This window comes from Mastacembelus armatus, chromosome 19 (genome assembly GCF_900324485.2).
Source record: "Mastacembelus armatus chromosome 19, fMasArm1.2, whole genome shotgun sequence".
Lineage (NCBI taxonomy): Eukaryota > Metazoa > Chordata > Actinopteri > Synbranchiformes > Mastacembelidae > Mastacembelus > Mastacembelus armatus.
In genome coordinates, this window is record NC_046651.1 from 12936290 (window position 1) to 12963810 (window position 27521).

The 27521-nt window shown below is 40.4% G+C and overlaps 4 protein-coding genes across 7 annotated transcripts; 3 read left to right on the forward strand and 1 right to left on the reverse strand.

The window, feature by feature from the left end:
- Positions 1-503: 503 nt before the first annotated feature.
- LOC113135799 (CD63 antigen-like) lies at positions 504-4852 on the forward strand. The gene is made up of 7 exons (XM_026316091.1): positions 504-560; positions 2934-3122; positions 3370-3444; positions 3594-3698; positions 4014-4151; positions 4250-4324; positions 4781-4852. The coding sequence occupies exons 1-7, from the start codon at positions 504-506 to the stop codon at positions 4850-4852; spliced, it is 711 nt and encodes a 236-aa protein (XP_026171876.1).
- Positions 4853-5375: 523 nt separating this feature from the next.
- Positions 5376-8106, forward strand: pus3 (pseudouridylate synthase 3). Of its 2 annotated transcripts, none has more exons than XM_026316190.2 (7): positions 5376-5512; positions 5813-6224; positions 6303-6580; positions 6665-6848; positions 6962-7071; positions 7239-7402; positions 7714-8106. In XM_026316190.2, the coding sequence occupies exons 2-7, from the start codon at positions 5814-5816 to the stop codon at positions 7971-7973; spliced, it is 1407 nt and encodes a 468-aa protein (XP_026171975.1). In that variant the 5' UTR covers positions 5376-5512; position 5813; the 3' UTR covers positions 7974-8106. The 2 variants fall into 2 exon arrangements, with proteins under 2 accessions (XP_026171975.1, XP_026171976.1); XM_026316191.1 differs by having other exon boundaries at positions 5415-5518; positions 7714-7973.
- An 80-nt stretch (positions 8107-8186) lies between these two features.
- dcakd (dephospho-CoA kinase domain containing) lies at positions 8187-13041 on the forward strand. Of its 2 annotated transcripts, none has more exons than XM_026316192.2 (5): positions 8187-8481; positions 9296-9407; positions 10092-10295; positions 10748-10835; positions 11106-13041. In XM_026316192.2, the coding sequence occupies exons 2-5, from the start codon at positions 9296-9298 to the stop codon at positions 11389-11391; spliced, it is 690 nt and encodes a 229-aa protein (XP_026171977.1). In that variant the 5' UTR covers positions 8187-8481; the 3' UTR covers positions 11392-13041. The 2 variants fall into 2 exon arrangements, with proteins under 2 accessions (XP_026171977.1, XP_026171978.1); XM_026316193.1 differs by having other exon boundaries at positions 8187-8229.
- A 6344-nt stretch (positions 13042-19385) lies between these two features.
- On the reverse strand, positions 19386-23360 carry LOC113135639 (C1q-related factor-like). 2 transcript variants are annotated; one of them, XM_026315838.1, is made up of 3 exons: positions 23319-23360; positions 22284-23048; positions 19386-19565 (listed from the first exon to the last, which is right to left on the reverse strand). In XM_026315838.1, the coding sequence occupies exons 1-3, from the start codon at positions 23319-23321 to the stop codon at positions 19386-19388; spliced, it is 948 nt and encodes a 315-aa protein (XP_026171623.1). In that variant the 5' UTR covers positions 23322-23360. The 2 variants fall into 2 exon arrangements, with proteins under 2 accessions (XP_026171623.1, XP_026171622.1); XM_026315837.1 differs by lacking the exon at positions 23319-23360 and having other exon boundaries at positions 22284-22723; positions 22781-22931.
- Between the last annotated feature and the right edge of the window lie 4161 nt (positions 23361-27521).

The window sequence follows — 27521 nt, forward strand, 5'->3', positions numbered from 1 at the left end:
TTTAAATGTGCACAGAAACATAGAAGGAACAGAAAATAATATGGAGAATTTACATTTTAAGAATTATTTAAATAAAATTTTCAGTTCTAAAAGAACAAAATATTTTCCCTCTACCACCTTGAAAAACCTAAATTGTAAGTCTAGAGTGTAATTTTCCATTTATTAAATGCATACAACAGGGCCAGTCCAAACCATGTATGTAAAATTCATGTCAGAAACAATCTAACTGTCACGATGCTCTCACATGAAGACTACTTATATTTTATGGCTTCAAACAGAGTCTGTATGTTTCATAAGCAATATGAATTCAAATGTTATCAGGACACCTGTTCATTTTCATAATGAGCGACTGATACCCTCACTGTTGAATTACGTTTATGTGCTCAGCTTGCATCTCTCTAAAGTGGCAACAATCTGCAGCAGTCTCTCTGCTCTCATTTTTCTTTTTAATAGAATAGAAACATTTCTAAAAAGAAGGGGATTGCCTGTATCAAGTCGTCACAATGTGCAAGTGTTGCAGCCTCAAATACTGGTTTATTTTCTTCAATGTGCTCTTCTTGGTAAGTACTGTAATTAAATGATACATGACATGGTTGAAAATGGTGGATAACATTAAACTTTGAAATAATAAATAAAATAATAATTAAAATTGGATTTCACACTATGCTGTATTTAAAATTAAAATAAAAACTGTATTAAATAAAAAATAAATGATGATAATCTGCTTCTGCTTTATTTATTGATATTGATAATATACACCAAATTAATCATATTATGCTAAAACTAGTAAAAGTCTTGCATAATATTATTGGGAAAAATATATATGATGATATATCTGATGACAGCCCAACAACATCCAGAGACTTGAGGTACTCGGGACGGATCTCATCCACCCCCGGTGCTTTGCCACCGAGGAGCTGCCGAACTACCTCAGTGACTTCGGCTTGGGTGATGGATGGATCAGCCTCCGAATCCCCAGCCCCTGCTTCCCTTATGGAAGACGTGTTGACAGGATTGAGGAGATCCTCGAAGTATTCCTTCCACCGTCCGACAATATCCCCAGTCGAGGTCAGCAGCTCACCACTTCCACTGTAAACAGCATTGGTAGAGCACTGCTTCCCCCTCCTGAGGCGCCGGACGGTTTGCCAGAATTTCTTCGGGGCCGACAGGTAGTCCTTCTCCATGGCCTCACCATCAAGACCCCGAGATACTTAAACTCCTCCACTTGAGGCAGGATCTCTCCCCTGGCCTGGAGATGGCAAACCACCTTTTTCCGGTTGAGCACCATGGCCTCGGACTTGGAGGTGCTGATTCTCATCCCAGCCGCTTCACACTCGGTTGCAAACCGCCCCAGTGAACGCTGGAGATCCTGGCTCGATGGAGCCAGCAGGACAACATCATCTGCAAAAAGCAGAGATGAAATCCTGTGGTCCCCGAACTGGACTCCCTCCGGCCCCTGGCTGCGCCTAGAAATTCTGTCCATAAAAGTAATGAACAGAACCGGTGACAAAGGGCAGCCCTGCCGGAGTCCAACGTGCACTGGGAACAGGTCTGACTTACTGCCGGCAATGCGAACCAAGCTCCTGCTCCGTTTGTACAGAGACCGGATAGCCCCCAGCAAAGAGCCCCGGACCCCATACTCCTGGAGCACCTCCCACAGGATGTCACGAGGGACCCGGTCGAATGCCTTCTCCAAGTCCACAAAACACATGTGGACTGGTTGGGCAAACTCCCATGAACCCTCGAGCACCCTCGAGAGTGTGTAGAGCTGGTCCAGTGTTCCACGCCCAGGACGGAAACCGCATTGTTCCTCCTGAATCCGAGGTTCGACCACCGGCCGGATCCTCCTCTCCAGCACCCTGGCATAGACCTTCCCCGGGAGGCTGAGGAGTGTGATCCCTCTGTAGTTGGAACACACCCTCCGGTCCCCCTTCTTAAAAAGAGGAACCACCACCCCGGTCTGCCAATCCAGGGGTACTGTCCCCGAACGCCACGCGATGTTGCACAGGCGTGTCTACGTTCCCACTCTCACCTATGGTCATGAGCTCTGGGTCATGACCGAAAGAACGAGATCGCGGATACAAGCGGCTGAAATGAGCTTCCTCCGCAGGGTGGCCGGGCGCTCCCTTAGAGATAGGGTGAGGAGCTCGGTCACCCGGGAGGAGCTCGGAGTAGAGCCGCTGCTCCTCCACATCGAGAGGAGTCAGTTGAGGTGGCTCGGGCATCTGTTTCGGATGCCTCCTGGGCGCCTTCCTGGGGAGGTGTTCCGGGCATGTCCCACCGGGAGGAGGCCCCGGGGAAGACCCAGGACACGCTGGAGGGACTATGTCTCCCGGCTGGCCTGGGAACGCCTCGGTGTCCCCCCGGAAGAGCTGGAGGAAGTGTCCAGGGAGAAGGAAGTCTGGGTATCCCTGATTCGGCTACTGCCCCCGCGACCCGGCTTCGGATAAGCGGTAGAAAATGGATGGATGGATGGATGGATATATCTGATGAAGATGCATGGTTATGCAAAGACAGATTTGAAGTAGTATCTCCGGTCGAATTATAATCACTTGTCTAATAGTTTTATTATATGCAAGAAAATGCTGGGGAGTGCATACATTTGTCAACCTTCTCATACACATTCATGGTAGATGGTCTCATCAGACAGGCCAAGCAAAGGGAGCAAGAACAAATACTAAGAATAATCAGTCCAACTTATGGCCAGATGAACCAGCAAGGGGCCCTTGCATGTGCAAAAAATAAAATTAATAATTGGTTCCAATTACCAATAGTGGAAGTAAAAAGACCACCAGCACAGATGTTATTAGCCAAGTACTGCAGCAGGTTAGCAGACAACTCCTATTAAATCATCAATTGAACTGGGTTCACTGGGTTTGATGTTGCTATATGAAGCACTGCTCTCATGTCCTGTTCTTGTACTTGTTTTTCAGGAATCCGGGGTTGCCCTCATTACTATCGGAGCACTGCAGTACTCGACTTATTCACAGATGGCCACTTTTGCAGGGAACAGCCTATCTAAAATTGCTATAGTCCTTATTGCAGTGGGTGCCACCATAGTCCTCATCTCCTTCTTGGGCCATTTTGGGGCATTCATTAATAATTCTTCTATGCTGGAATGTGTAAGTAACTCCATAATAGGTCTGAGATTGTCTGATAGATAGTAAAGATGTCAGTGTTGGATTTTTGTGGTTGGTAACAGTCAGCAGAAATGTTTTAACAGATATGTCATGGACAGTTTTCTTCATAACATTTCAAATCATATCTTATTTGACTTCAATATAACACAATGGAATATATTAGTAGGGGTTATTTAAGAAGATGAGACCTGCCTGACCTTTCTCACCTCTCCGTTTCTCTGTGAACTAGTTCATCTGCCTTTTGATAGCTATCATCATTTTGGAGGTTCTCACAGGGGCCGCCTTTTACATATTCCACAGCAGGGTGAGACATTTAAATCCTGCCCAAAGGAAATTTTGGGCAACTCATTTTAAAGTGAGATCAAAGTGAACATTTACAGTGTTTCTTAAGGCATAACAGAGGTGTCATACACTTACATAAAACATTTTATTTTAATCCTATTTTCTCTGTGCACTGCTCTCCTTCAGATGAGTAATGCCATCAACACTGAGGCACGAGCAGTAATCTATGATTACAGACCAGAGAAGATACGTGCCATCAAGAGGATTCAGGAAAAGGTGACATATAGAGCTTTATGGTTTGTATTTGCAAGAAGCCTGCTGCATGATAGTACCAGGGTAAGGTTTACTCATTTGACAAGCCAGAGGCAAAATTTGATCTACCACTTCTGTGTCTTGTATATGTAGTAGTTAAACGATAACTTTAGGCTGATTATATCACATCTCCAAAATAAAAATACTTTGTAATCCACAGAAAAAGAAAAAAAAAAGGGCCAGTAGCAAAGAACCTGACTATTGTACAGTGCATGGACAGGTCTACAAATACATAAGTACTTTAGTGCAATCTGTATAAACTATGAAACTATGCTATAGTTCAGCTGCTGTGGTGCAGACAACTATACCGACTGGTCCAGGAGTGTGGGCTGGGTAACGCAGGGTGCTGTACCGGATTCCTGCTGCCTGGTGAAGAGTGTGGGCTGTGGGAAGGACATGACGAAAATACATACAAAGGTCTGCTAGGGAAATTCCACTTCAAATTCATGGCTATTTCAGATCACTTCTGTGAGTAAATGGCAGACAGTATTTAATGTCTGTGTGTTCCTCCTCAGGGTTGTATCAGGGCTATCAAGCTCTCTCTGCTGGTGTGGGGCAGTGCTGTTAGCATTGGTCTTGGAGTCACAGAGGTATCCTGTCGGTATATAACGTCTTTTAACATTGTGTGTGTAATATTGGTCTTACTTATAGGAATGTACTGCTAAAATGATAAATCATACTCAATAGTGGAGGGTGTATTAAAATGTAAATCCAAAATCTGTGCTGTTTTCTAATGTAACTATTTTATTTGACAGTGGACACTGTTTTGTTTTTTGTTTGTTTTTTTGTATATTTTATCCTTGGTATCAAGGAATATTTTATTTTGAAGGAATTCGCTTTTTATGTAAATCATTTTTCAAACAATTTGGCTGAGAAAAAAATGACATTTGAAAGCTAAGTAATGGCTGCCATGAATTACAATAAATAACTCATACTGTTTGCCCTGCATAATGAAATCCAGGATTAATTAGAATTTACACCTAAAGAAAAGAACCTATTTGAACCAGCTCTAACTCAGCAACTTATAACCTTTTTCCCTCTTACAGCTTTTTGGAGTCATGTTTGGAGTGTGCTTGTGTCGGGACATAAAACGAAAAAATTATGAAAACCTTCTCTGATGTGTCATCATGTCCATGTACACCTTGCTGCTACTTTCATGTTTCCACTATGAATATTTCTGACAAATGTAACTGATTCAGCCTATTGATCGCTCCTGATATTTGATTTGTAGGCTTACAATGAAGAGGATTCATAAATATATGATTGCCCTTATTGTTTTGGTGTTGTGTGTTTTTGCATATGAACTAAAAACCTTTGAAAAGATTTTCCTTTCAGTTAATTATGAAAAGGATTGTAAGTTATAGATGAACAGTTCAGCATGGACCAGATAATACTCTGCAGCCCTTTGTGTCCCCAACACTGAGATCTTTGAATAGCTAAGTGAAAAAATAAGGAAACAATATGCAAGATTTTTCAAGATAATAATTAAGATTATAGTAAATGCATTGTCTTGATTCTATTTAATAATACCATACTTTTAATAAGTGTTTAAAAAAAATCATAACATATTCATGATTCTCACCCACTGATAAATCGCTTTATGCTAGGCCTTTTTAGTAGTAAACTACATTTCCCAGAATCCCTTAGAAGGCAATGAGTCCGCTCTTAAAATCGGCCTCCCTTTAGCAAACCCGTGTGAGCACCAACAGAAGAATGTGTTCGTCTGAAAATTAACTGGAAACTGACGTTTATCAGCAACATTGAGACTGAAAGTTAAGGTAAAGGTGAATATTTTCTTCGCTATATAATTTACAACCTTCATACAGTATCTAACTTTTACTATATGAAGTAATACTTTTTGTTTGTAGCGTTCAATAATCAACGTGAGTTCACTCGAGGTAACGTTAACTTAAGTTAGCGATATAAATGAAGGCTGAGTTAAACAGCTTTCACATTGTAAAAGAAAATAGTGTGTGCAGCTAATTAAATGGATGTTTAGTGTGCTAGCTAACTGAGCTAACCTCATATGTAGCAGTATGTGCTCCACTAATGGTCTCTGTGTCTTATTTATGATGCAGCATGTCAAAGACTTTAGTCCAGAGAATAAAGGAGCTGGAGGGGGAGCTGGAGATGCTCAGGGCCCAGCTGCAGGAGAGCAGTGAAGCTGGAGGAGACATGGAGATGTTTTCTAATCCATCTCCTAATGAAGAGAGAGGCTGCAAACCAGATGGGAGCAGCAGCAAAAAGGGTAAGAAAGTAAGCAAGGGGCGTCCCTTTGACTTCTCTGCCCACCCTCGACGCCATGTGGCTCTGCGGCTGGCGTACCTGGGGTGGGCCTACCAGGGGTTTGCAGTTCAGGAGAACACAGACAACACTGTGGAGGCCAGACTGTTTGAAGCTTTGCTCAAGACCCGGCTAATCCAGGACCGACAGAGCTCCAACTACCACCGCTGTGGTCGCACCGATAAAGGAGTCAGTGCCTTTTCTCAAGTGAGTGAGGAAAAACTCTGGGGTTATTTTATTTTGTGGCATTGTGATAAAGTACTGAAGTAAATTTCTTCTTTTCAGGTAATTACTATTGACCTGCGCTCCACACAGTTTTGTGGAGGATTGGGTGTTACTCTCCCTGAAAATGTTGACATAAGTGCGAGGAATAAAGCTGCTGTCGTTGAGCTTCCATATGTAAAGATTCTGAACAGAGTCTTGCCCCAGGACATCAGGATCTTAGCCTGGGCACCAGTAGCTGAGGGCTTCAGTGCACGCTTTGACTGTCAGTCCCGCACGTATCGCTACTACTTCCCCCGAGGGTCCTTGGATGTGGCTCTGATGGCAGATGCTGCAAAAAGGTGGGTGAATACACAAAATCAAACGCACCAAATTTACCCCTGGAAGCCACAGTTCTGATTTGATGCCTTCTTCACACACAACAGATATGAAGGCACTCATGACTTCCGCAACCTCTGCAAAATGGATGTGGGCAATGGAGTCCTGCAGTTTGAGAGGGCCATTTTGTCAGCAGAAATCAAGCCTGTGCAGCCTCAGTACATGTCCAGCACAGACCAATATGATCTCTTTATATTTGAGGTCAAAGGTCTGGCTTTCCTCTACCACCAGGTATCAAGAGAGAATAACTCGGGCTTGTTTTTCTGCAGTGATAGATTTTCACTGCTCTGCCCAGCAATAAATTATGCTGAATATTTTGACTAATGCCAGTGAATTTGCTGCAGGTACGTTGCATGATGGCAGTGCTTCTCCTGATTGGGCAGAAACTGGAAGCCCCAGAGATAATTAATCAGCTGCTGGATGTTCAGAGTAACCCCAGGAAGCCTCAGTACAGGTGAACTGACTGCTGCTGAAGAGGGTTGGGTATTATTTTTTTGTACTATCACTGGGACCTATTAAAATCACAATTTCAAAGTCTATGTTCTAAACAAAATCACAAGGAGCAGTAAAGTTAACTACATCAGTATAATGTTTCTTAAACATTTTTTCTCATGTCTCTAGCATGGCGGTAGACTACCCACTGGTGCTATACGACTGCCACTTTGAAGGTTTGAGCTGGAAACGGGAGGATGAGGAGGTAAATCACATCCTGTCTTCACTGCAACAACACTGGACTCAAAGTGCAGTCAAGACCCACCTCCTCCATGGGATGATCCAGGGTTTGGGTAAGAAATTCATTGGAATAAATGAGGACTTGTGAAAGTCTGTCAGAAACCTGACAAATTCTAACGAAGTTTAAAAGACATTTTTAAGATGGTAGTAATAGCACAGAATTATTACGTTCTTTCATGCATCTTTAGCATACAGTAATAACTAACATGCTCTTCAATACAATCTTTCATAAGTGATAGGCCCCTGCTAACTTCACATTTCTATATTTTATACATCCTTTGAATATTTTGTTTACATTATGCACATCAATTGTTTGAATAACTTTATATAACATGGGTATATACATTGTGCTGATCATCCACAGGCGGTGTGTCCGCTACCCATTGTTGGCTAATAGAAGGCAGCAGACAGAAAAACTACCGACCGCTGCTGGAGCGTCCCTGCTGTGAGAGCCTTGAGTCCAGGATAGACCATTTTGTTAAGAGAGGCAGACTGGAGCTGGAGGAAGGGGAGAATGGTGAAATGGTCCACAGAGGGAAAAAATCCAAACATTCCCACAATTCCCCGAGCCTGCCTTCAGAGATGCCATCATCAAAACAGAGTACAGATCAGAAAGCAGATTAGTTTTTTCCCACTCCTAAACAGACTACAAATAGTTTTCTTTACATTACTTCTATTTCAGGAAGTGCAAAAATCGCCATGTATGTGCTATGTGAAAACTTTTTTTTCCTGTGAAATAAACACGATGACGTGTCTAGACATGAGTTTTTCTTCCACTATTTAAACTTAAGTTACACATGTCAACCGGAACTAATGTATGAAGTAATAGGATAGACTTCGGAAGATATTCAAGGATGCACTTGTCAAGCTAAGTTGCTAGGTTGTTAACAGTTGAGATCGAATCATTTCTTTTAAGTTTTATCAAAAATGACTGCTGTCTGTAACATTGTGAACTGACTGCATATTTGATAGGACAGGGTAAAAATGGCTGCGGTTTCGTTTGTTTGTGAATTTGTGGTCGTTTTGACTTGAACTACACTCGTGCTAACGTTAGCTTGTTAGCAGTCCTGGTTGTTTATCAGCTCCAGCACTTTGCACGGGTTTCATAAAAGGAGTCTCTCACCTTGACAAGGTAAAGTTAAAATACACAAGAGGCTATTTCGGTAACAGTAATAAAGAATTTCAGGTAGGAGACAGTCATCGCGTTATGTCCGGGGTTGATTCAGATGTTAGGAAGCTGCCAGCTGAGCCTTGTCAGGATTTATTTCACTTTATTTCTTTATTAAACTTCAAAACCGACTTTATTACCAGTGAAACCAGGTTAACTACTACACACATTAGCCTGGCGATAATTGTACAGATAGTGTACCTCCGCACTTCCACCGGAGGGGGCGTGTTGTTGAACCCACATAATGACCTCTGTAATAAGTACATGTACTCATGTACTTACTGTTCTTAAGTACAGTTGTGGTACTTGTACTTCAGCTACATTTTAAGATGCTTTATATTTTCATCACTGCAAATCCCAGGTGAAAACTGCAGCTCATTTTACTTATTTACTTACAGACTGATTATTAATAGACTACAACTAAAATAAATTATAATCTATTTATTAGCAAATGATGTGTAATTTTTCTCATTACACTTTTGATGTCCCTTAAGTAGAACTGGTAAATAAGGGACTTTGACTTAAACTGTTGCTTTCTATCCTGTGGTATTTATTGCTGCTTTTACTTTACTCAAAAATCCAAGTGCTTCTTTTAGCAACAGAACAGTTTTGTGTGGATAAATAGTTGTACAATGTACATTTTAATAGCAAACCCTGTATATTTATCACCCTTGATCTATTTGAACTTGGAATGAGAGGTGTATTATTAATCATTTCTATTTACATTCTATGAGACGAAACAGTGGCAGAATTCATCTTTGTGTGTCTCTGTTTAAAGATGTTCCTGGTGGGGCTGACAGGAGGCATTGCCTCAGGGAAAAGCACAGTGTCTTCAATGCTGCGAGAGCTTGGGTGCCCCATTATTGATGCGGATGTCGTGGCCAGGAAAGGTGCGTCAATATCTCTGCCCTGCAAAGTCTTCAGCAGGGGAGAGTACATAGTGAATACAAATTCATTCAAAGTAGCATGTAAGCGTCAGCAACTCCAATCCGTGAGACCTAGTCAACACACACAGATGTCAGAACTGTTTCTCACCTACATGTCCCACATTGATGACCAAGGAATGCTTAGAGTAATAATATTTATTATTGTTATAGTTAAATGCTGACCTGGACATAAGGAGGCTATGCCTGTAGGAGGTTCATTAAGACACACCCTTGAGAGTGCATGAATCACAAAGTCTTTCTCTGCTGGCTGCAATGATGATGTGCTAGTTATGTGGTGAAGATTAAAAGGTCACAGAAGTAGGTGAAGAGCACACAGCTGTATATAGGAGAAAATATAAATCATTAGGCTAACATCCATAACTCCTGTTCCCCTATAATAATTATTTAATTACACTCAGGCAGTTGATGAGTCTGTTAAAAAATAGTTTTAAGTATTTTATTCGCCACCTTCTTTCTCCACCTTTGTTTCTTTTGCTAGTATCCCATTTTAAAGTCATATACTAACTGATTTTGTTTGTCACTTTGTGATAACATATATTAATGACCACAAATAAATAATTTAATATTTTTTTTCATTTGACATATTAGACTATTTAAAACAATTTTAATGTCCTTTCCTGAAAACAGTTGTGGAGCCCCACACTTGTGCCTATTCTCGAATTGTCTACCACTTTGGGCCAGAAGTCCTCCTTGAGAATGGGGAGATTGACAGGCAGAAGCTGGGTCAGCTCATCTTCACCAGTGAGGAAAAGAGGAAGCTACTGAACTCCATCACCCATCCAGAGATCCATAAAGCAATGCTCAAAGAGATCGTGTTCTACTTTCTCAGAGGTGAGAGAGGAATCGCTTTCACCTCATTTATCAGTTGACAAGCAATAGGAGGAAATTTACTGAAAGTGAGCCATGGTTGTTTTGCAATGAAGTTATAAGCATTAGGTTTGAAAGCTTGTATTGCCTTCTGTGGTGCAAATATTGAGATATTTGAAAATATTCCCAATATTCAGGTAAAACAGGTAAAAGGGAAAAAAACAGGAAGTATTGTTGCATTATAGATATTTTGCCGCTTTAGTAACTTTAAGAGGAGATGCTGCAACATCCATAACTCCTGTTCCCTATAATAATTCTTTAGCAACTCAAGAAGGTGTCTCAAAATACACTTGTCAAACAACACTTGCATGTTCTTAAAATGTATTAACTTGTGTTAGCACCATTTTCAGAGTGTAAATGTGTTGACACTAATAAATTTAGTTTCACAGTGTTCCTCGTTTTCTTCCATCCCCTAGGGTACCGCTACGTGGTACTGGATGTGCCCCTTCTCTTTGAAACCAGACGCCTCACTAAGTTTCTCAACCACACTGTAGTAGTTTATTGGTAAGACTTCAGCTCATTTTTCTCACTTTTTCCCATCTCTTTGGATTTTTGCTTTTGACTGTTTGTTTGCAGGTTTTATATTTTAAGTTATTAAATATTCAGTGGTTTCTTGTTGACAGGAACTGGCCATTATGCCCAGTTTTGTGGGTTATTGGTTACCTCTGTCCAGCTGTCTCTGTGCCTTATTAGCATGACTCACTGCCTCTGGATGTTTTAACAAGGCACCCTGGCTGCAACCATAAATAACCTCCATTGTCTATTCCTTTTCAGTGACCCTGCCACTCAGCTCTCACGCCTCATGCAGAGAGATGGGCTGACCCAAGAGCAAGCAGAACAGCGCTTGGCTGCACAGATGCCGCTCAATGAAAAGCGTGGCTTGGCCAATCATGTTATTGAGAACTCAGGCGGCCGGGAAGACACCCACCGGCAGGTCCTGCGGCTTCACACAAAGCTGGAGGACTCGATGGACTTCCTCTTGGTGAGGGTCATTGCTGTTGCTGCCACTGCCAGTCTGAGTGGGATACTGCTCTATGCAGTCAAGATACTTTTCTCCTAACAGGAAACACAAGGAGAAGGGTTTGGTATGTCAAGTGGTCAAAGATGAGGACGTGATTAGAAGCAGGTGGAGGGAGGTTGGAGGTACCGATACAATTTACTGTGAGATGATTTTCAGCTACAGCTTGATGCTGTGACATGTTCTGTTAACAGTTAATATGGACTTACATTATTGACATAACTTGCACTGCCAGATATTTTTTAGTGTGGAGGGTTTCAGTGTGCAATTTCTATTGGTTTTATTCAGAGCCACTAAAATATGAAGGTGATACCTTAGAGGCTCAGTCGCTATAAGTTTGCTCTCAGTATGTTTGCTGTTCAGAGTGTTCCTCTCAACAGCGTTGTCAGTCTATGAGATTTTATTTTCCTGGCACCTTTTACACCTTTTATCATATTATCAGAATTAGACATTTTGGGTGATTGCATAGATTTTAAAGTAAAACAGCCAATGTTAGAGAGAGCAAATTAACAAGTAAAAGGGTATACGTTCTTAACAGCTATTGATGCACAGAATTCACTATGGTTTCTGTGGTTTTAACTAATTTGGCACCAACTCTCACATCTTCCTTCGATACAAAATGTCAGAGCTATTCCCAGTAATGAATGTTCTAAATTGGATTCATTCGTAACTCTTGTAAAAAATGAAGTGGTGAATAGGAAGGATCTGATTCTTACAGAATATATTGAGACAATGTTAATAGCCTGTGTAATGAAGGTATATGACAGAGTGTATTTGACAATCCCTTTTTAATGGGAACAGTATGAACTTAGACAAATTAACAGATTTTATATTTATCGCTATATTTTCTTACACTTGAAGCTGTCCTATAAATAATAAGTCTGGGATGTTTTTTTCTGTATGCACTTGTAACTAATACACTACATATGTAACATTAGCTGCTAAATATAAATCATCCTAAATCACTGTTTTAAAATAACTGTCAGATGGTCAGTGCGTCAGTTTGTTGGTGTGTTTTTTTTAATTGTTTTTTTATTGTGACTTCACTTCGATGTTTGAGCTTCAATCTGGGTTTATGACATATGAATGACATGATTTTATGGCAGTTGAACCAGTTTGAAGCCAGTCGTGGTTCAGAATTCAGCAAACGTGATATTGAAACTTGCTGAGTATCTTCTGTCCAGCCAGTTAAAGTTTTGAACAATATCTGCATATTAATAGATTCTGGATTATCCAGTGAGGGAGAATTTTTAACAAGGTCATTTACTTTGTGGAAGTTTTTATATGTTTAAAAACATGTCTAGACAGCTGGAGGGATCTTGAGGCACAAGACAGTCTAAAATCTGATTAATTTCAAAGTAACAAAGGCTGAGACATCCTTGCTTTTAGTTTATAGTATGTGTCAAGCTTAAAAAGCACTTGGTCCAGTAATACCACACAAATATTGTAGTGTGTTTGACCCTTCCCGCCTGATAAATCCTCACATTTTTCAAACCAGGCTTTCTGAAAATAGTCCCAAGCCCAATTTGTTTCAATCCTGGTGAAATTGTTATTGTTATAACCTCATTAGCGTAATTTGTCATGCCTCCAACATGTCTGCCAACATGTATGACAAACAAAAGGGTAAAATCCTTGTGTTTAAGAAGCTGGAACCTGTAACCTGCATAATTAAATTGGCAGAATTACCATTGAGTTAACTAGTTTGTTAATCTTTTTTTGCAGCTGTAGCCTCCTCAGTAATGAATATACATCACATTGACATAAACATTTGAGTTTATGAACTTTTAATCAAATATTCTGTGTTGAAGACTGGTATTCTTCATGTAATGAGATCCTACATAACAGCATGTTAGTGACAGGACTTCAGAAGAAGATAATCATGAACTTGTGTTAATAGTCAGTTGTGACCTTGTTCTTGCTCACATTAGAGCTTAGACATGAAAATTCAGACCCACAGGCAGTTGTGGTGACATCATCCTGGCACTGGGGTCCAGCTAGTCTGTGTGGCTCTCTTGGCTTTGTCTAAAGCCCTACTGGTCTGCTCCTTTGTTTTTTATCAAGCCACTACAGAATTAATGCAAAGTGACTCAGGCTGCAGTGGGTGGAGGGCAGTGAACTGAAAGCTGGATGGCCACACATTTGGATACATACATGATACACAAAATCGCACATCACCAACACAATGTAATCTTTAACATGCATACATACAGTATGTAGAATACATACAATCCCACTGTAATAAAATCAATCCAAGGGGGTCCAGCATTCAGAGCCATGAAGAAGTGTATACTTAGGTTTGCTTTTTTAAAAATCTGGCTCTGCTGTGATCTAGGGGGTAACATGCTTTACTGGGCATCCAGCTGTTCAGCAGAGATTTCCAAGTGTGCTTTTTTTTCCAGTTTCTTCCTCAGACACAGACAGAGGCCAGATGCAGAGCATGGAGGGAAGACTATATCTGTACCAGCAAGTGTGAATGCTTCAGGCAGAGAAGGGTGGCAAAGTCTCAGTCTGAATATAAATTGCATTTAATTCTGAAAGTGTCAAAGCTAAAAGGTGAAAGTCTTAAGTTATCTTGTTACACTTTGTAAAAGTGCATGGATGCAGGCACAACCCACTGCTATATTGTGTGTTGTGGGTCCTCTCCAGGAGCAGAGCAAATAATTTTCTGATGGCAGGGGGTAAAGATTTCTATAATCTCAACATCATGTTCAGAGAGATGGCCTGCGGCACCACAGTGTGTCGACATTTTGGAATCTCCTGTCTGAGTGGTTTTTCATCATTCCCCCCGCCTACTGCCAACAGGGAAGGTAAAACAGCTTGGGCAAAGGCAAACACAATAAATAGCTTCGCACCAACCTCAACCATGACTCAATAATTGACAGAACAAACTTTCAATAACTGTTGCATTAGTCAGTTGTAATTTCATGTCTGATTTTTTTACTCAAGGGGGTAATTTTTTTATCGCCATAACAGCATGGTCCATCCTAGAGGGTTTATAGGCTTTCAGTATTCATCAGGAGTTGTTAAAAGCAATTCAGTTGTGCCATTTTACCGACTTTCCAATTAATATTAGACATTCACAGTTAATGTTTTCTTTTGAAACAGACTTTCTATCATTTTAGTATGAGTGTGTGTGTGTATGGAGAAAGGTAATTGTGTAAGAGCAACAATGCAGTCACAAATGTGTTCTGGAGCAAAAATACTAAAGCCACTATACACACTACTGAATGGTCCACGAGGATGTAATTGTATTTAAAGTCCCAAGTACTTATAATACTGTATATCTTCTGAAATATTATCAGCTGATTACAACCACTTTGTCAGATTGACTGGGAAAAAATAATTTTTGATTTGGATTTTGATCATTTAAAGCACAAAAACAAAAGAGCAGCAATGAAAAATGTGCCCAGCATTCCTTATCACAACAGGTCACAAATGCAGCTCGACATCAGCGGGTAGAGTAAAGTGGCCTGAGCAACTGTAACGACTCTCGTGTTCTTGAACTCTAGCATCTAGTGTCATGCTGAGGAAAGGGACACTTGCAGCGCCTCCATATCCTGTTGTCAGGCTGCATCCACAAGACTGTGGTGAGGTGAACGGACAGGCATCACGCCGGCAGAGCTTCCCCGGCCATATGACTCAACCTGTCCTTATGCGTTAGCCCTGGCTCAGTCAGGGCCATGAGAGAACCAGGCCAACGGTGCTGAGTCACTGACACGCTGGACAGTCCCTACATCAAGCATGATGGTGGTGAAAAAAGTGGGGGAAGTATTTCATGGTGTCACGTTCTCTTAAGGAGTGCTAGGATAAATCGTAATGTATATGAGTCCACACATGCTGATCTACTATAAACTAGATCTATGCACACTGCTTTATCTGTTGTACGTGCAATTATATGAAAGTCATCTGACATTGATGTGTCCTGGAACTAGTTTTGGAAAAATACTCAAAGTCAGACATATATTTCTTTTATAACAATCAGGTAAATTGTATGGAATTAGCTTGTAAGTATTAATGGTGTAACTTAATGACAGCTTAAAAAAAAAAACTTTGACTGTGTCAGCGTAATATAAATGTATGTCCCGCAGCTAGATTTATTTAACATTTTGTCATAAAGCTGAGAAAAAACACACTGATGAGAAAGCAGCAGAAACTGATGAGAGCATTGTCCTTTTCACAATAGAAGCAAAATTTAAGGTCTCACAAAGAGCAATCACTTCCTGCTACGTCCCTGTAATCTTGCCCTTTATTGTATTCATTTAGATTTTGAGGTCATACTGTATACCAGATTAACAGTGCTCTCCCTGTGCAGTCAAGACAGGACTGTTAATGTGCAGTTATAAAAAGGGTCTACGTTAATACAATTCCACTGTTAGTTTCCAAGGTGAGATATACAGGTCTTTAGCCTTACTAGTTCTAAGTGAAATGCCTACAATGTTGACTGTTCCATTAATCAGCAGGAAATCTGCCAGATTCACGTCTCCCTGAGTTTTACAGGTAATAACTTTGATGATCCCTTTATTCTCACTTAGCATCATCACCAGGTCAAATATTTTATTTGTATAATACTTCAAATTACAACCTAATCTCTGAAAAATGATCAGCTCTGACATTCATCCACCACTATACCTTGTGTTTAGTGCTAATTTTTAAATGTCTCCATATTTACGTGTTAACCTGCTAATGTGAACGTGGTGAACGTTTCACCTGCTAAACATCAGCGTCATGCAGCTCACAGGGTGATTTCGATACTGCTATGGCATGACAGATGACTTTTCATGATGTTTTCTGTTGGTTTCTCCACTGGTGTTTCTGTCATGTCATCCAAATAACCAAGCTCGGACGGGCGACCAAGTAATTTTTTTTTTTTTTTGCAGTCTTAAAGTCAAAATCTAAGAAAGAAGTCTTCTTAGGTGAACATTTGTCCATGTAAGCGTGGGCAGGTGGGTTCACATTTGGTGGGAGGAAGAGTACATGAGCATAAAGGGCAATTTAGCTTGACAGTTAAAGCATCTATCTCTAATTTAGATCTCCCCTGGGGAGTTAAGTAGGGCTGCTCAAGATAACAGCACCAAGGGTTCATTAACGTCGTTTAAGACATTTCAGGGGAAGTACTCCATCCAAGCCTAGCATTCTCTTGTCTCACAGAGGCTACAGAAACATGCATGAACACACATGCACACTGACCTGTAAAATGACCCATACATGCACATACACTCTGCAGTAGCCTGATAAGCTTCACATCTCACCAGTTGGCCCCTGCAAATGTCAAGATGAAGCCATTCCACTTTTCTGACAGGGAGTGAGAGGGAGTGAATGAATCAAAATTTCCTTCAGTTGCTGCTGGAGATTATCTAAATTAAAACAAGTCTGTATAAGCGACATAATCTTTCCAATCCCTTTATGTATATATGTTAAAAAAAAACACCCCCACAGCCAAGTCCAAGACACCCAGCTTACGTCAACAAAAAGCAGCTTATAGCACTTCTCAGAGTAATGCTTATCTTCAAACTGTGGACCTGGCTTAAAGTCAGAGAGATGAAATGTGAGTCAAAGGTTTAAGCATCACATAAAGTCCAGATGCTGTTTCATCACAAATTAAAACACCAGCCTTAGAGTGTCCCGTTGGGGAGGTTGTTCAGCTAAAGTCACCATCAAAACCAAACATGCCCCCAGGAAGGGTTTGTGTCGCTTATACAAGCACAATAGCTTGAGTGAGGATCAGCCAGCTTTACAGGGTGAGGCAAAGATGGCACCTGCCAAGAGGGTTTGCATGGACTGGTTTGGATTGACCCTTGCTTTAAGGTGTGATTCTGATAAATAGATGGGTAGATGGCTAAACATGGATTTCATTTTCATCTCTGCATTATATTGCAGTGACTTGTACTATTTGCTAACATGATGGTACAAAAAAGTACTTTATGTTTTGGGAAAAAAGGCAGATTCGGTGTGTTTTCATTTCACTCTACTCATACATTTTGAAGTAAATGCTTTTGTATTGCTGGTTTAATCTTTGTGGTCTATACAAGAATAGTTTTAGTTTGTCCGTCTTTCTTCCTGAGGACTTCAGGAAAAGTACAGATGTTGTAGACTCTCAGGCGGTGTTCTCTTCCAGTGGTTTCAGCAGTGAAAGCTGTTTCTCATAGACCGGGGGCGTTTGTCTTTGACTTTGTGACATGAAGTTTCTAATTTGACGATGTGCTCAGCAGCCCTGTGGCTTTGGTGGCCTCTGCTCAGGCACAGACCCCGAGACTTAATTGTGTCTGGAGGAATTCTGCTGGCTTAAGACATACTTAAGTTTAGACCAGAGGGCTTCCTAGTCTTTATCACATAGAGCAGTAAACACAGCACACTGTGGTTGTATCGACTCTCTTTCCATCATTTTAATCAACTGTGTACTATCATCCCCTCACCAGAAAATGCTGAATTTAACTGCACTTCAAGTGGCATTGAGATGGTTTCCATATTTACATTTCTTGACACCATCGTAACTTTTGTTCTTGAACTTGTAGCTAAGAAGGAGACAGTTATGGACCCTACGTAGCCCATGTCAGAGGAGAATTATGTCCAAAGAATTTTACAATATCAAAGTGAGTTCTTAAGAAAACAGAAGAAATTATATTGGTTTTCACAGTTTAGGCCTGGGAGCTATTTTCTTGTCTCTGACACTTGTGTCACAGTCACAGCCGAGCCTAATTTGCCCTGGATTACTTTCCGACATTGATCTAAGCTTTGTCATGAAATGTTCTAACACCCATCCCCTGACTTTGTCCCACTCTATCTCAAAGTCTCCACACCCATTAGGGGAAAAAAACACATCTCTTCTTTGATTTTGAAACACAATCATCTCCAGCTTCATTTGGCATTTAACACAGCTGTGATTTCCTCTCCCCTTTCCCTCAGTGATCATGTCTGCGTTGATTGCCTCTCGCTGAGCACATTTACAGGACTAAAGGTTGGTTTCATTGGAAGAAGAAAGATCAAAACAGCTGATCAAGAAATTAGATGAAGTGAGTGACATTAACCACATAATGTGTGAGGAAATGCAAAAGCCCCATTTTAATGAAAAAATCATGGACATTAAAAGCAAAAGCAACAGCAACAGATTTTCCTCAAGGCCACATCTATCCATAGAAACATTTCTTTAAATTCACTATGTCTGCCTTTATCATTTGGGGAAACACACAGAACATTTTGACAGATGTTGCATGCATGGATTAATTAAATGCATTTTTACAAACATGCACATTAACCATTACATGATAACTGTACAACTATCTATTAACAGCTATATTATTTATTAGACACACAATAGAATGTACAGTAGACACAGTGCTGGCACTACTTTGTGTATAGATATCGAGATTCAATAGCAACTTTATAGTTTATACGCTGATAATATGTCAAATATAATGGGCTGATATGATGTGATTTTCCAAATCATCACATTGATACACAGTAGATTTTCTGACACTGGCTACCATTAAGAACAATCATAATCTCATTTTGGCATCAGTATTTGACAAACTTGTGTATCTTTTGATAAAACTGATCTCAGTCATTGGACACAACATCATACAAACGTCATAAGAACATGGTAAAACTTGAGTATAACATAAATCTGCACATTTACAAATAATGCAGTCGCCACAACTGACTTCCCAGACTTAGATTTATAATGACAGCTCAGAAATGATGCTGTTGCCTTCTGCACCGTCAGAATTGTTACTACACCCCAGCATGACACATGGCAGTGACTGTCAGCATTTTGTTGCTCACGTCCATCTGAATAGCGGTATAGGCACCCTGTATGTAAAGGATCATATGGATGAGGAGGAAGCCGATTACCAATAACCACAGATCCACATCTGCAATCCCTCAATCAATCCTGATCTTAAACATCTATGAAAAGAATCTGGTTCTGGATAAGTGGCTATTGGCAACATCAGCCCTACAGTGAGATCCAAATGATGGTCAGGAATTGAAGGTATTCTGGTTGTGACCTTTCACCTCTGAGGCTGCATCCTGTCTGGTCTTCAGTCAGCATAGAGGATGAAACCTGAGAAGGTGCTATATTTGTTGCTGTTGCCTCCGTGAGCCTTGCCCCCATCCAGTTTTATGAAAACTTCATCACCTGCATCCAAATGAAGGATGACACTGTTGCTTGCGTAGTCATAACTCTGGTCTTGGTCTTGGGCAATGGCGCTGGCCCTGACCTGGAATATGACATGCACACACAGAGAAAAAGAGAAGTAGGAAAAAATGTAAATAATAAAATGCTGAAGAAAAATAATGGCAGTGAACCGTCATAATTCATTGCCTAACAAACAGATGTTAGCAAAATGCATGAAGGGACAATATTAAGATAACATTGCTGAGGTTAGTGATGATATTGATGCAAATGCTGAATTACATGCACACATACATTGAATTGCTTGGACTTTCATTGGTTGACATGCCAAAAAAATATTTTGAGAAAACAATGTTTGCAAGAAGTGCGCAGTGAATTGGAGAGTTTGACTTTGTGTAAAGTGTGTCCCCTGTGGTGAATATCTTGTTTTTCCACTCATGACTCAACTGAAAGGGTCAGGCATGAGTCAGTATGCCTCTAAGGAACGATGGCAGTACATTGCTACCCCTTTGCTTAATACTCCACTCTTACATTCACCTCTGTCTTGGTGCAGTACTAAAAATGCCATGTTTTCCTGAATGTGACAGTCATTGTGTGCTGAGGGTGTTAGATTTGTTAGGTTTGTTAGATTTAACACATTCATCTCATCTTGCATGTATGTATATATATATGTATAAAAAGTGAAACTGTATGATGTTGTTTTGCAGGTGTTGTTAACACCTCTAAGTGTATAAAAGCAAATCTACTGTATAAGGATCTGCGATGCTGGGTTGGCTATTACGCTGCAGCTTCACCAGTCCACCATAAAAGTGGGATCCCTCCTTTCACCAGATTGTGGCAAAGGGTTTTAAACTAAGTTTGAACAAAAATAGGATTGCAGGGTTCCAATTAGTGGCAATGGAGTATAAAAGTGTATGTCAAGCGGCCACAGGGTTCAAGAAGGGAGGCTGAGCAACAGATGACAGCATGATGATGGATTTCTGAGACATGAGGGCAATGCGGCCTCAACGCCCTTCCCCTTCCTGCATCACCTCCAGTGGAGCAGCATGATGTCCACTGCTGACATATGAAGCACTTCATTCACACTACTATCGTAACCTCCCTTATGTTGTAAATGTCAAACATCATCTAACTTGTGTCTTGTGTCATTTTAATCCTAATATGCAGTAGTGAACGTGGCCCGACATTTTGCCCTCTTTGGCTGAATTGCCACCCCTGGTCCAAATAAATACATAATAATGACCATATTGTTCTTTTATACAGCTGTCTAATAATTATTATAATAAGGTTTGTCAAGCTCCCATTCAATGATACGATATTGTTGTAATGTTATTATTGCAGCATTCATTTCTCCATACCAACTCCCTCTGCACCTTTTGTGCTTTTTGATGCAAATAAACACAACTGAAGTTGTTTGTCATAATGCATAATGATTTTAATCAGCGCTTAAATAGTAGGCAACATGTTTGATAGAAGCCAACTTTACAGAGCTGCCTTGTTCTTAATTCATCCTCATTAAACAGAGCGCACCACATACACGTTGTATTTGTGGTGGTTGTGACTATTATGAACCATTGAATATATAGTTATATTGGATTGTAGTATATGTTGTTTTGTTCCTTAAAGACAAAATTAGAAAAACACCTTACAGTAATGTAGGTAATATGTAATATGACCATTGTACCATTGTAGGTAATATGTAATATGACGTAATATGTCAGCAAAATATGTTTTGTGTGGTAAACTATTTGCCGTACAGTCCGTACAGTAATTGATCTCTATTGTCTTCACAAATAGTGTGTTTAAAATGTGGTTGTTGTAGTGGATGTAGTGGAGCATGATAATGTGCAGGTGTTTGTCTTTTTGCGATACAGGCTGTTGCAGTCTGGCTGAGATGTTTATAGGAAATGTCAAGGCTCAGACAGTGTTTGATCAGTGACATCACCTGAGGCTTTAAAGACATTACCAAATTATCCATGAATATAGCAAATATCATGATTTGATATTGAAACGCCTGTGCCTGACAGGCAGTCTGATAACGCATAGTAGCATGTCATGTCTCCATGAAGTTTGTTGTATTTCAAAGGGCACCAGCTTTGAACTGGCCACTACCCGAGGCGGTGTTTTGATGTGTGCAGAGTTGAGATAGCAATGCACTCCTTCCACTCATTTCAACATGTACATCATTGGATGTGTAATATGCACAGATAGACAGCCTGGCAGTGTGCCACTGTGCATTGTCATTTACTAGATTATAACACCAGACCAAGTCAGATGTGAAATCACAATACACATGAATGCATGACTACTCACTTTAGACTGCCAGCACACTGGTTACACTCTTCTCTGAGCATTTTGATTCAGGCTCATCCCAGTGTATAACTGAAGGAGTGAAAAAGTAAACTCTAACTCATATCAGGTTATGTTGACCTGACATTTTCGTTATGATTATCATCTAATAGGTCAGGATATTTTCGCTGGTTGGTTCATTGGTTCATCAGAATCTCTTAGGACAGGTGGATTCTGCCTGTTTGCTATGAATACAAAGACTGTTCCCTTTTCATTTAAGTTTTTCTGATGCAAAATCTTATCTGATGAATTATATCCCAGACTTCAGTAAAAGGTTTCAGATTTAACTACTGCTACATTGAATTTTCTTCACTGAAGTGGCACTTCTCCTGGCAACAAATTGGGGGGGGGGGGGGGGGGGGGGGGGGGCGTTCATAACTCATGGTATTAGTAAATAGATTTTGTACTATTTGTATTTTGAGAAACATTTTGAAATGTTAAAAGCAGTACCCACCAGACCATTCTTGATTAGGTCAGCCCACATGCTGGTGCCATCTCCTCCTCTCATCAGCACATTGTAGATGAAAAAGTAGGTGCCAGGGATCTTACAGGTGAACTTCCCTGTCGCACCCTCGTAGTTACCACCAATATTAGTCACTACATCATCAAACCGCAGAATATCATAACCTTCTTGAGGGTTTCGTAGTCCTGCATAAAATGCCACCCGAGGTGTGGTGTTGTAGGTGGTTGTGCTAACTGCTCCTTTACCCCCTAAACCTAGTATCCCCGTCCGTACTATGTCCACACCATCTCCCGGTGGTCCCTTTGGCCCTGGTGGGCCTGGCTCTCCAGGTGGTCCTGGGGGTCCAGGTTTTCCTGGGCGTCCTGGTTTGCCTTGTGGACCATTAGCACTGTAGGTAGGCAGTGGAGGGCCAATGCTATGATCAATCAAATCTTCCTCATTGTCCACATGTAGGCCTGCAGTTGCTGTATCTGTGCCCATATGCACACCTGTTCCTGCCGTGCCCGTGCTGGGGAAGGGGTCACAAACCATGCGGCAGGTACCCAGCATCTCATAGTGGCTGGTGCTGTCGTCTACGCTGCCTGTGCCAACAGAGCTTACCAGCACAGGGATAAGGACCACCAGAACCAAGACCAGCATGACCCCCACAGCAGCTGCCACCAGGGTCTTCCGCCCGATGCTCAGCCGGGGAAGGGGCTGCGCTGCCAGCGTGGAACTCTCCGGGGTGGCAATGGTGACTGTGGGGAGTGCCTCCACCTGGCAAAACGCAGAAATGATGAGGATCTCTGATGGTGGAGATGGTGCCCAGGGAGAAGTGGTATGAGTGTGGTAAGTGAGTGATAGAGCAGTGTAGGAGTAAGGGAGAGGGAGTGGAGCAAAGGACCGAAGTGATAAAAAGGAGAGAGGTACTGAGAGAGTGAGGAGAGAGTTAGAGAAGAGGAGGGGGAGAGAGAGTAAGACAGCTTGAGAGAAAAAAAGAAAAAGGAAGCAGAGGGAGGAGAGAGTGAGCAACATACACTCACTAACCATCTGAATCAAGGCTGAGGGCACTTTCTGGCTGGCAGATGTGAAAAGGCAGAGAACAAATAAAGGACTGTGCTATACAGTGGGTATAGACAGAACATAACAGTTCATTCATATTGACAAAGATGACAAATTCCAGGCATCTGTGATCAGCCAAATTATGACCTTCACAAAATCGTAAAACTTTTAAAAAGGCAGTTCAAATTTTGTAAGTAAATTCAGTGTTATTACAACATTGAGATTACAATTCCTGTTGGTTTTGGTAGGATTTGAAATTCAGCTAAAGTCTATCACACATTGAACAACATTAGATTTTATGTGGTATCATGTTTCTGTCCAGACAACAAATGCTCCTTCTTGACTTTCCTCTTGGCTCGGGTCTGGTCTCCACCAACTCCAGATGCTGCTAAATGACCCTTTGAAGTTCACCCACTTTTAGACTTTTTTTTGTCTATTTGGGACAGTTAGCAATATGTAGACCATAAAACCAAAAAAATCATCTAAAAGTCAATAAAACACACAGAGTAACTGCAGAGTCGGGTGATAACTCTCAACATATTGATGCACACAACATCAAGTCCGTGGACCCATTGTAAATATAATCTTCAAATGTCACAGTAAAACATGACGGCAAGTCTGGATTCACAAGAGAAGTGCCCTGGAACTGGTATAGTTCAACAGAATACCATTGCAGTTCAAGCATACAATTCGAGCTGACATGACACACTCCCTACTGGCCTAACGTCCATCAAATGCACTTTTAGCAATAAGGTGGTCTTTCAAAACTCCCGGTGCCCTGCTAACTGCTGTCTCTCTGCTGCTAACCCTGCTCTAACACTTTTTATTTTTAATGTGGTGTATTCTCTGCAGCAGTTGGAGATGTTCAGTAAAAGAATGGACTCATGGTGCCAGATGGCCTCATATAGTATATTATGTAATAGGGCTATGTATCTAAAGCAGTTAAGCTGTTTGGATTTTTTGGTGTGCTTGCCTTGGTGTGGGCTTGTGGGAAATTATAAATTTAAAGCCTACATACTAAATATGAATTTGGTGTATATTCTATATTGGTAAAATTCATCTGTTCCACATGAGTTGGGTGAATAAACTCTCACTTGTCTAAACTCAGTGTGTAGGTAAATAATGCTCTGTTTTATTTAGCAAAAACTGACAGATCTCTGTTCAATTTTAAAATCTTAACCTAAGCTAAGATACTGATCTGATTGCCCAATACATCTATTACACAAAATATCTTCAGTAATTTAACTGCTCTCCTACTAAAACTGCAATAAACCTACTTTGTTTGCTTGAAATTTTACCTCATCAACCAAGAGAAGAGTTATGTCAAACTGTTTATTAAAAGATACACAAAAAAAAAGATTTGATGACACGGAAGCCAAAACGACAGCATGTTAAAGCTTAATGTTTGTTGCCTTTAAGGCATGCTGAAGCCACTCAAGCGATAAATGTGATGCTCATGTTTAATATACATTACAATACTTCAGCTGAACACATAATACCTTGTACATTTACTCTCAGAAGAAAATCTTTCTACCACGTCACCAACAGATTTAACCCCAGAACAAACCAAGTCACATTGAATTTATTTACATACACGAGTCATCCAATAAGTTTGGATTTTCATGAGCGTAGCATTAGCAGAGGCTAGTTTTGTGAGTCCTCTCCACATTTTTGATGCTGCTGTTGTCACAGGACATGACAATGGTAGTGAGTCAGACACCTCGAGCAGTACTTTCTTGCTGAGTCTCTCCAAGTGATGACACAATATACTAAATCAGAGATGACCACATAGTTAGTGTGATGAAACCTTCTTTAATCTTTGTCATTAAAAACATTGTCAAGATTTAATATACACAATTTCACAGAAGTAAATCATCTATGAAGAGAAACTACAGTACCTGTATCATTGTTTGAAACACATCATAGACAAAAGAAGAAATGACCATAACTAATGAATTATTCTATCCTGCAAAACTGTTAAAGGGTTACAAAATACCAAAACAAACCAAGTATAATGCTGATACATTAACCACTGCTAGTGCCTGACTAAGCTTACCCATCAACTCAAAAGAATTAAATATAAGTCAAGGCATTAATCAAAATTTAAAAAATATATCATTTGAATATATTTGAAAAATCTGCATATTTCAAAACTTAAACAAAATTGCATTTGAAAATGTTTATTTGCAGAACTCATGCCCTCATGTGGCCATTTAAGATATTACAAAAATATCAACCACATCACGTTCATTCTCTTCCTTCCTCTTTCTCTCTCTCTCCTAATATATATCTATCTATATATAGAAAGAGAAACAGATATGTATATATGCCCTCAGTAAGAAGTCCAAACAAGCTTCCATCTTCATGTTTAGTTGTGCTGCCAACTGTTAATCTATTAATCATGACTATTAAATGTTTTTCACTCCTCTGTAGTGCCATCACATAAAACTTTGCACCTCTGGGTGTCCATCCTTTCAGGCATGATGTACTTCGGCTCCAGTCCAATCAGTGATGTTCCAACAACTGTCCTTCTTTGCCTGTCAAAGTAAATAGCCTACACCTGCTGTGACCACTGATCAACGTGCAGTTCTCTCAGTCTTTTTTATGTCAGAAAAATCAGTGTAACAGATTCTCCATCAAGCTGCAAGTTTTCATAACTTCCTGCAGAAAGTGATTGATGACCACAATTAACTGTAGTGTCTCATTTTTTCACTTATAATATTGACTTGTAGGTTTAAATGTTTCCATGTTGCCATCCCACTGACTGCATTTACATCTTTCACCCACAAGGTGTCACCAATTGCTCTTTTTTGGAGAGATGAAAAAAAGAAATAAAAAAAAAAAAGCAGCCACTAACAACAGGGCCATGATATTAACCCTTACACTACAAACTTAGTGGGCTCTGCTAAGGGGATTGTCATATTCAGTAAGACTTAAAACTCTATCTGTTGTGATGTGTTTTAAAGCATCAAGACTGATGGAACTCAGTCAATTCTGAGTGCTAAAATTTTAAGATTTATGGTGTTGAGTACAGATTGTGAAAGTTTGCACTACTATTTTAGGACATTGCCCCACCTCCATGTAGCAGCAGGAATCCCATGTTATCAGTGGAGGAGTAAGACAGTAGGGGAAGGTTTAGACCACCAATCTTTTGAGTAGCCCAGCCCACATTCCAGCACTGACACACAGGATGGCCTTGTCAGTAACTGGAAAGAGCAGGCCAGATCTGGTGTCTATACTGAGGATGGTCTTTGTGAGAAAGTCAGTTTATCTGAATTCTGAGAGATGCAGGTTGAAGAATAATTGCTGCTGGTATCTGCTGATTTATTAATTAGGAAAGTATAAGTAGGGTAGATGTAAAAACTATATATTTTAATAATTCACAGTGAAAAACAGGGACTAGATCATTGCAAAATCCAGAGGTTTTCAACGTGATTATATTTCACTGATATTTAAATAAAATGACTCCATAAACAAAAAGGAAGCATCTCAGCCCCTTACACAAGAGTTCAAACAACTTCCTTGATTCTTTCGTTTTGGTCTCTTCCTTTTTAGGCAACAGGCTGCTGCCTTGCAGCCCCTCTTGGGATTCTGTGGGAATTCCTCAGCTGGTTTGCTTGGCAGTTTCAATCCTAAAAATATTGTTGTTTCAGGGTGCATGGTTGAGAGGGAGAAGGACCTGAAAAAAATCTGTCATCTTGGCTTGGGCCACTCTTGACAAAGGTTTGTTCTGGGTTTTTCACAACAGTGCAACAGTTGGTGTTATCTATAATGGGTGGTCAAGTAATTCACTTGTTTATTTTTTGGATTACTGCATCCTGCATCCATGGTAATAGATATTTAGACACAATCCTTTAAAAAAAAAAAAAAAAAAAAAACAACTAACAGACCATTTCTGATCCGAAGATAAAAATAGCCCTTATCTTTATCGTTTTTAAGGAATATTTGTGGAGTGACCAACTTGATGATTCTTAGGAATATCTTGTTTGTTTTTAGGGAGGTCTGCAGCCTGTTTCCCTGTCAATCATAACTCCAATTCCGGCGCTGGATCTGGTCTTGATTGTGTAATTTACAGCGGCTGGATTCAACCTCACCCAAGCAGGAGACCTGTGTTTCCCTTTTTAGGGCATGAGAATCTATTACGTAATTTAGGAGCGCTTGGATCTCTAGCAAACTCGCCTGTGTGGA

Excerpts from the sequence above, each read along its gene's own strand:
- LOC113135799 (XM_026316091.1), top strand. The coding sequence starts at position 504 with ATGTGCAAGTGTTGCAGCCTCAAATACTGGTTTATTTTCTTCAATGTG. Across the intron at positions 561-2,933 it reads TCTTCAATGTGCTCTTCTTG|GAATCCGGGGTTGCCCTCAT; the intron begins GTAAGTACTGTA and ends CTTGTTTTTCAG. Across the intron at positions 3,445-3,593 it reads TTTACATATTCCACAGCAGG|ACTGCTCTCCTTCAGATGAG; the intron begins GTGAGACATTTA and ends TTTTCTCTGTGC.
- pus3 (XM_026316190.2), top strand. The coding sequence starts at position 5,814 with ATGTCAAAGACTTTAGTCCAGAGAATAAAGGAGCTGGAGGGGGAGCTG. Across the intron at positions 6,225-6,302 it reads GAGTCAGTGCCTTTTCTCAA|GTAATTACTATTGACCTGCG; the intron begins GTGAGTGAGGAA and ends TCTTCTTTTCAG. Across the intron at positions 7,403-7,713 it reads TGGGATGATCCAGGGTTTGG|GCGGTGTGTCCGCTACCCAT; the intron begins GTAAGAAATTCA and ends GATCATCCACAG.
- LOC113135639 (XM_026315838.1), bottom strand. Across the intron at positions 19,566-22,283 it reads ACCTAATCAAGAATGGTCTG|GTCAGGGCCAGCGCCATTGC; the intron begins GTGGGTACTGCT and ends GTCATATTCCAG.
- dcakd (XM_026316192.2), top strand. The coding sequence starts at position 9,296 with ATGTTCCTGGTGGGGCTGACAGGAGGCATTGCCTCAGGGAAAAGCACA. Across the intron at positions 10,296-10,747 it reads CGTGTTCTACTTTCTCAGAG|GGTACCGCTACGTGGTACTG; the intron begins GTGAGAGAGGAA and ends TCCATCCCCTAG. Across the intron at positions 10,836-11,105 it reads CACACTGTAGTAGTTTATTG|TGACCCTGCCACTCAGCTCT; the intron begins GTAAGACTTCAG and ends ATTCCTTTTCAG.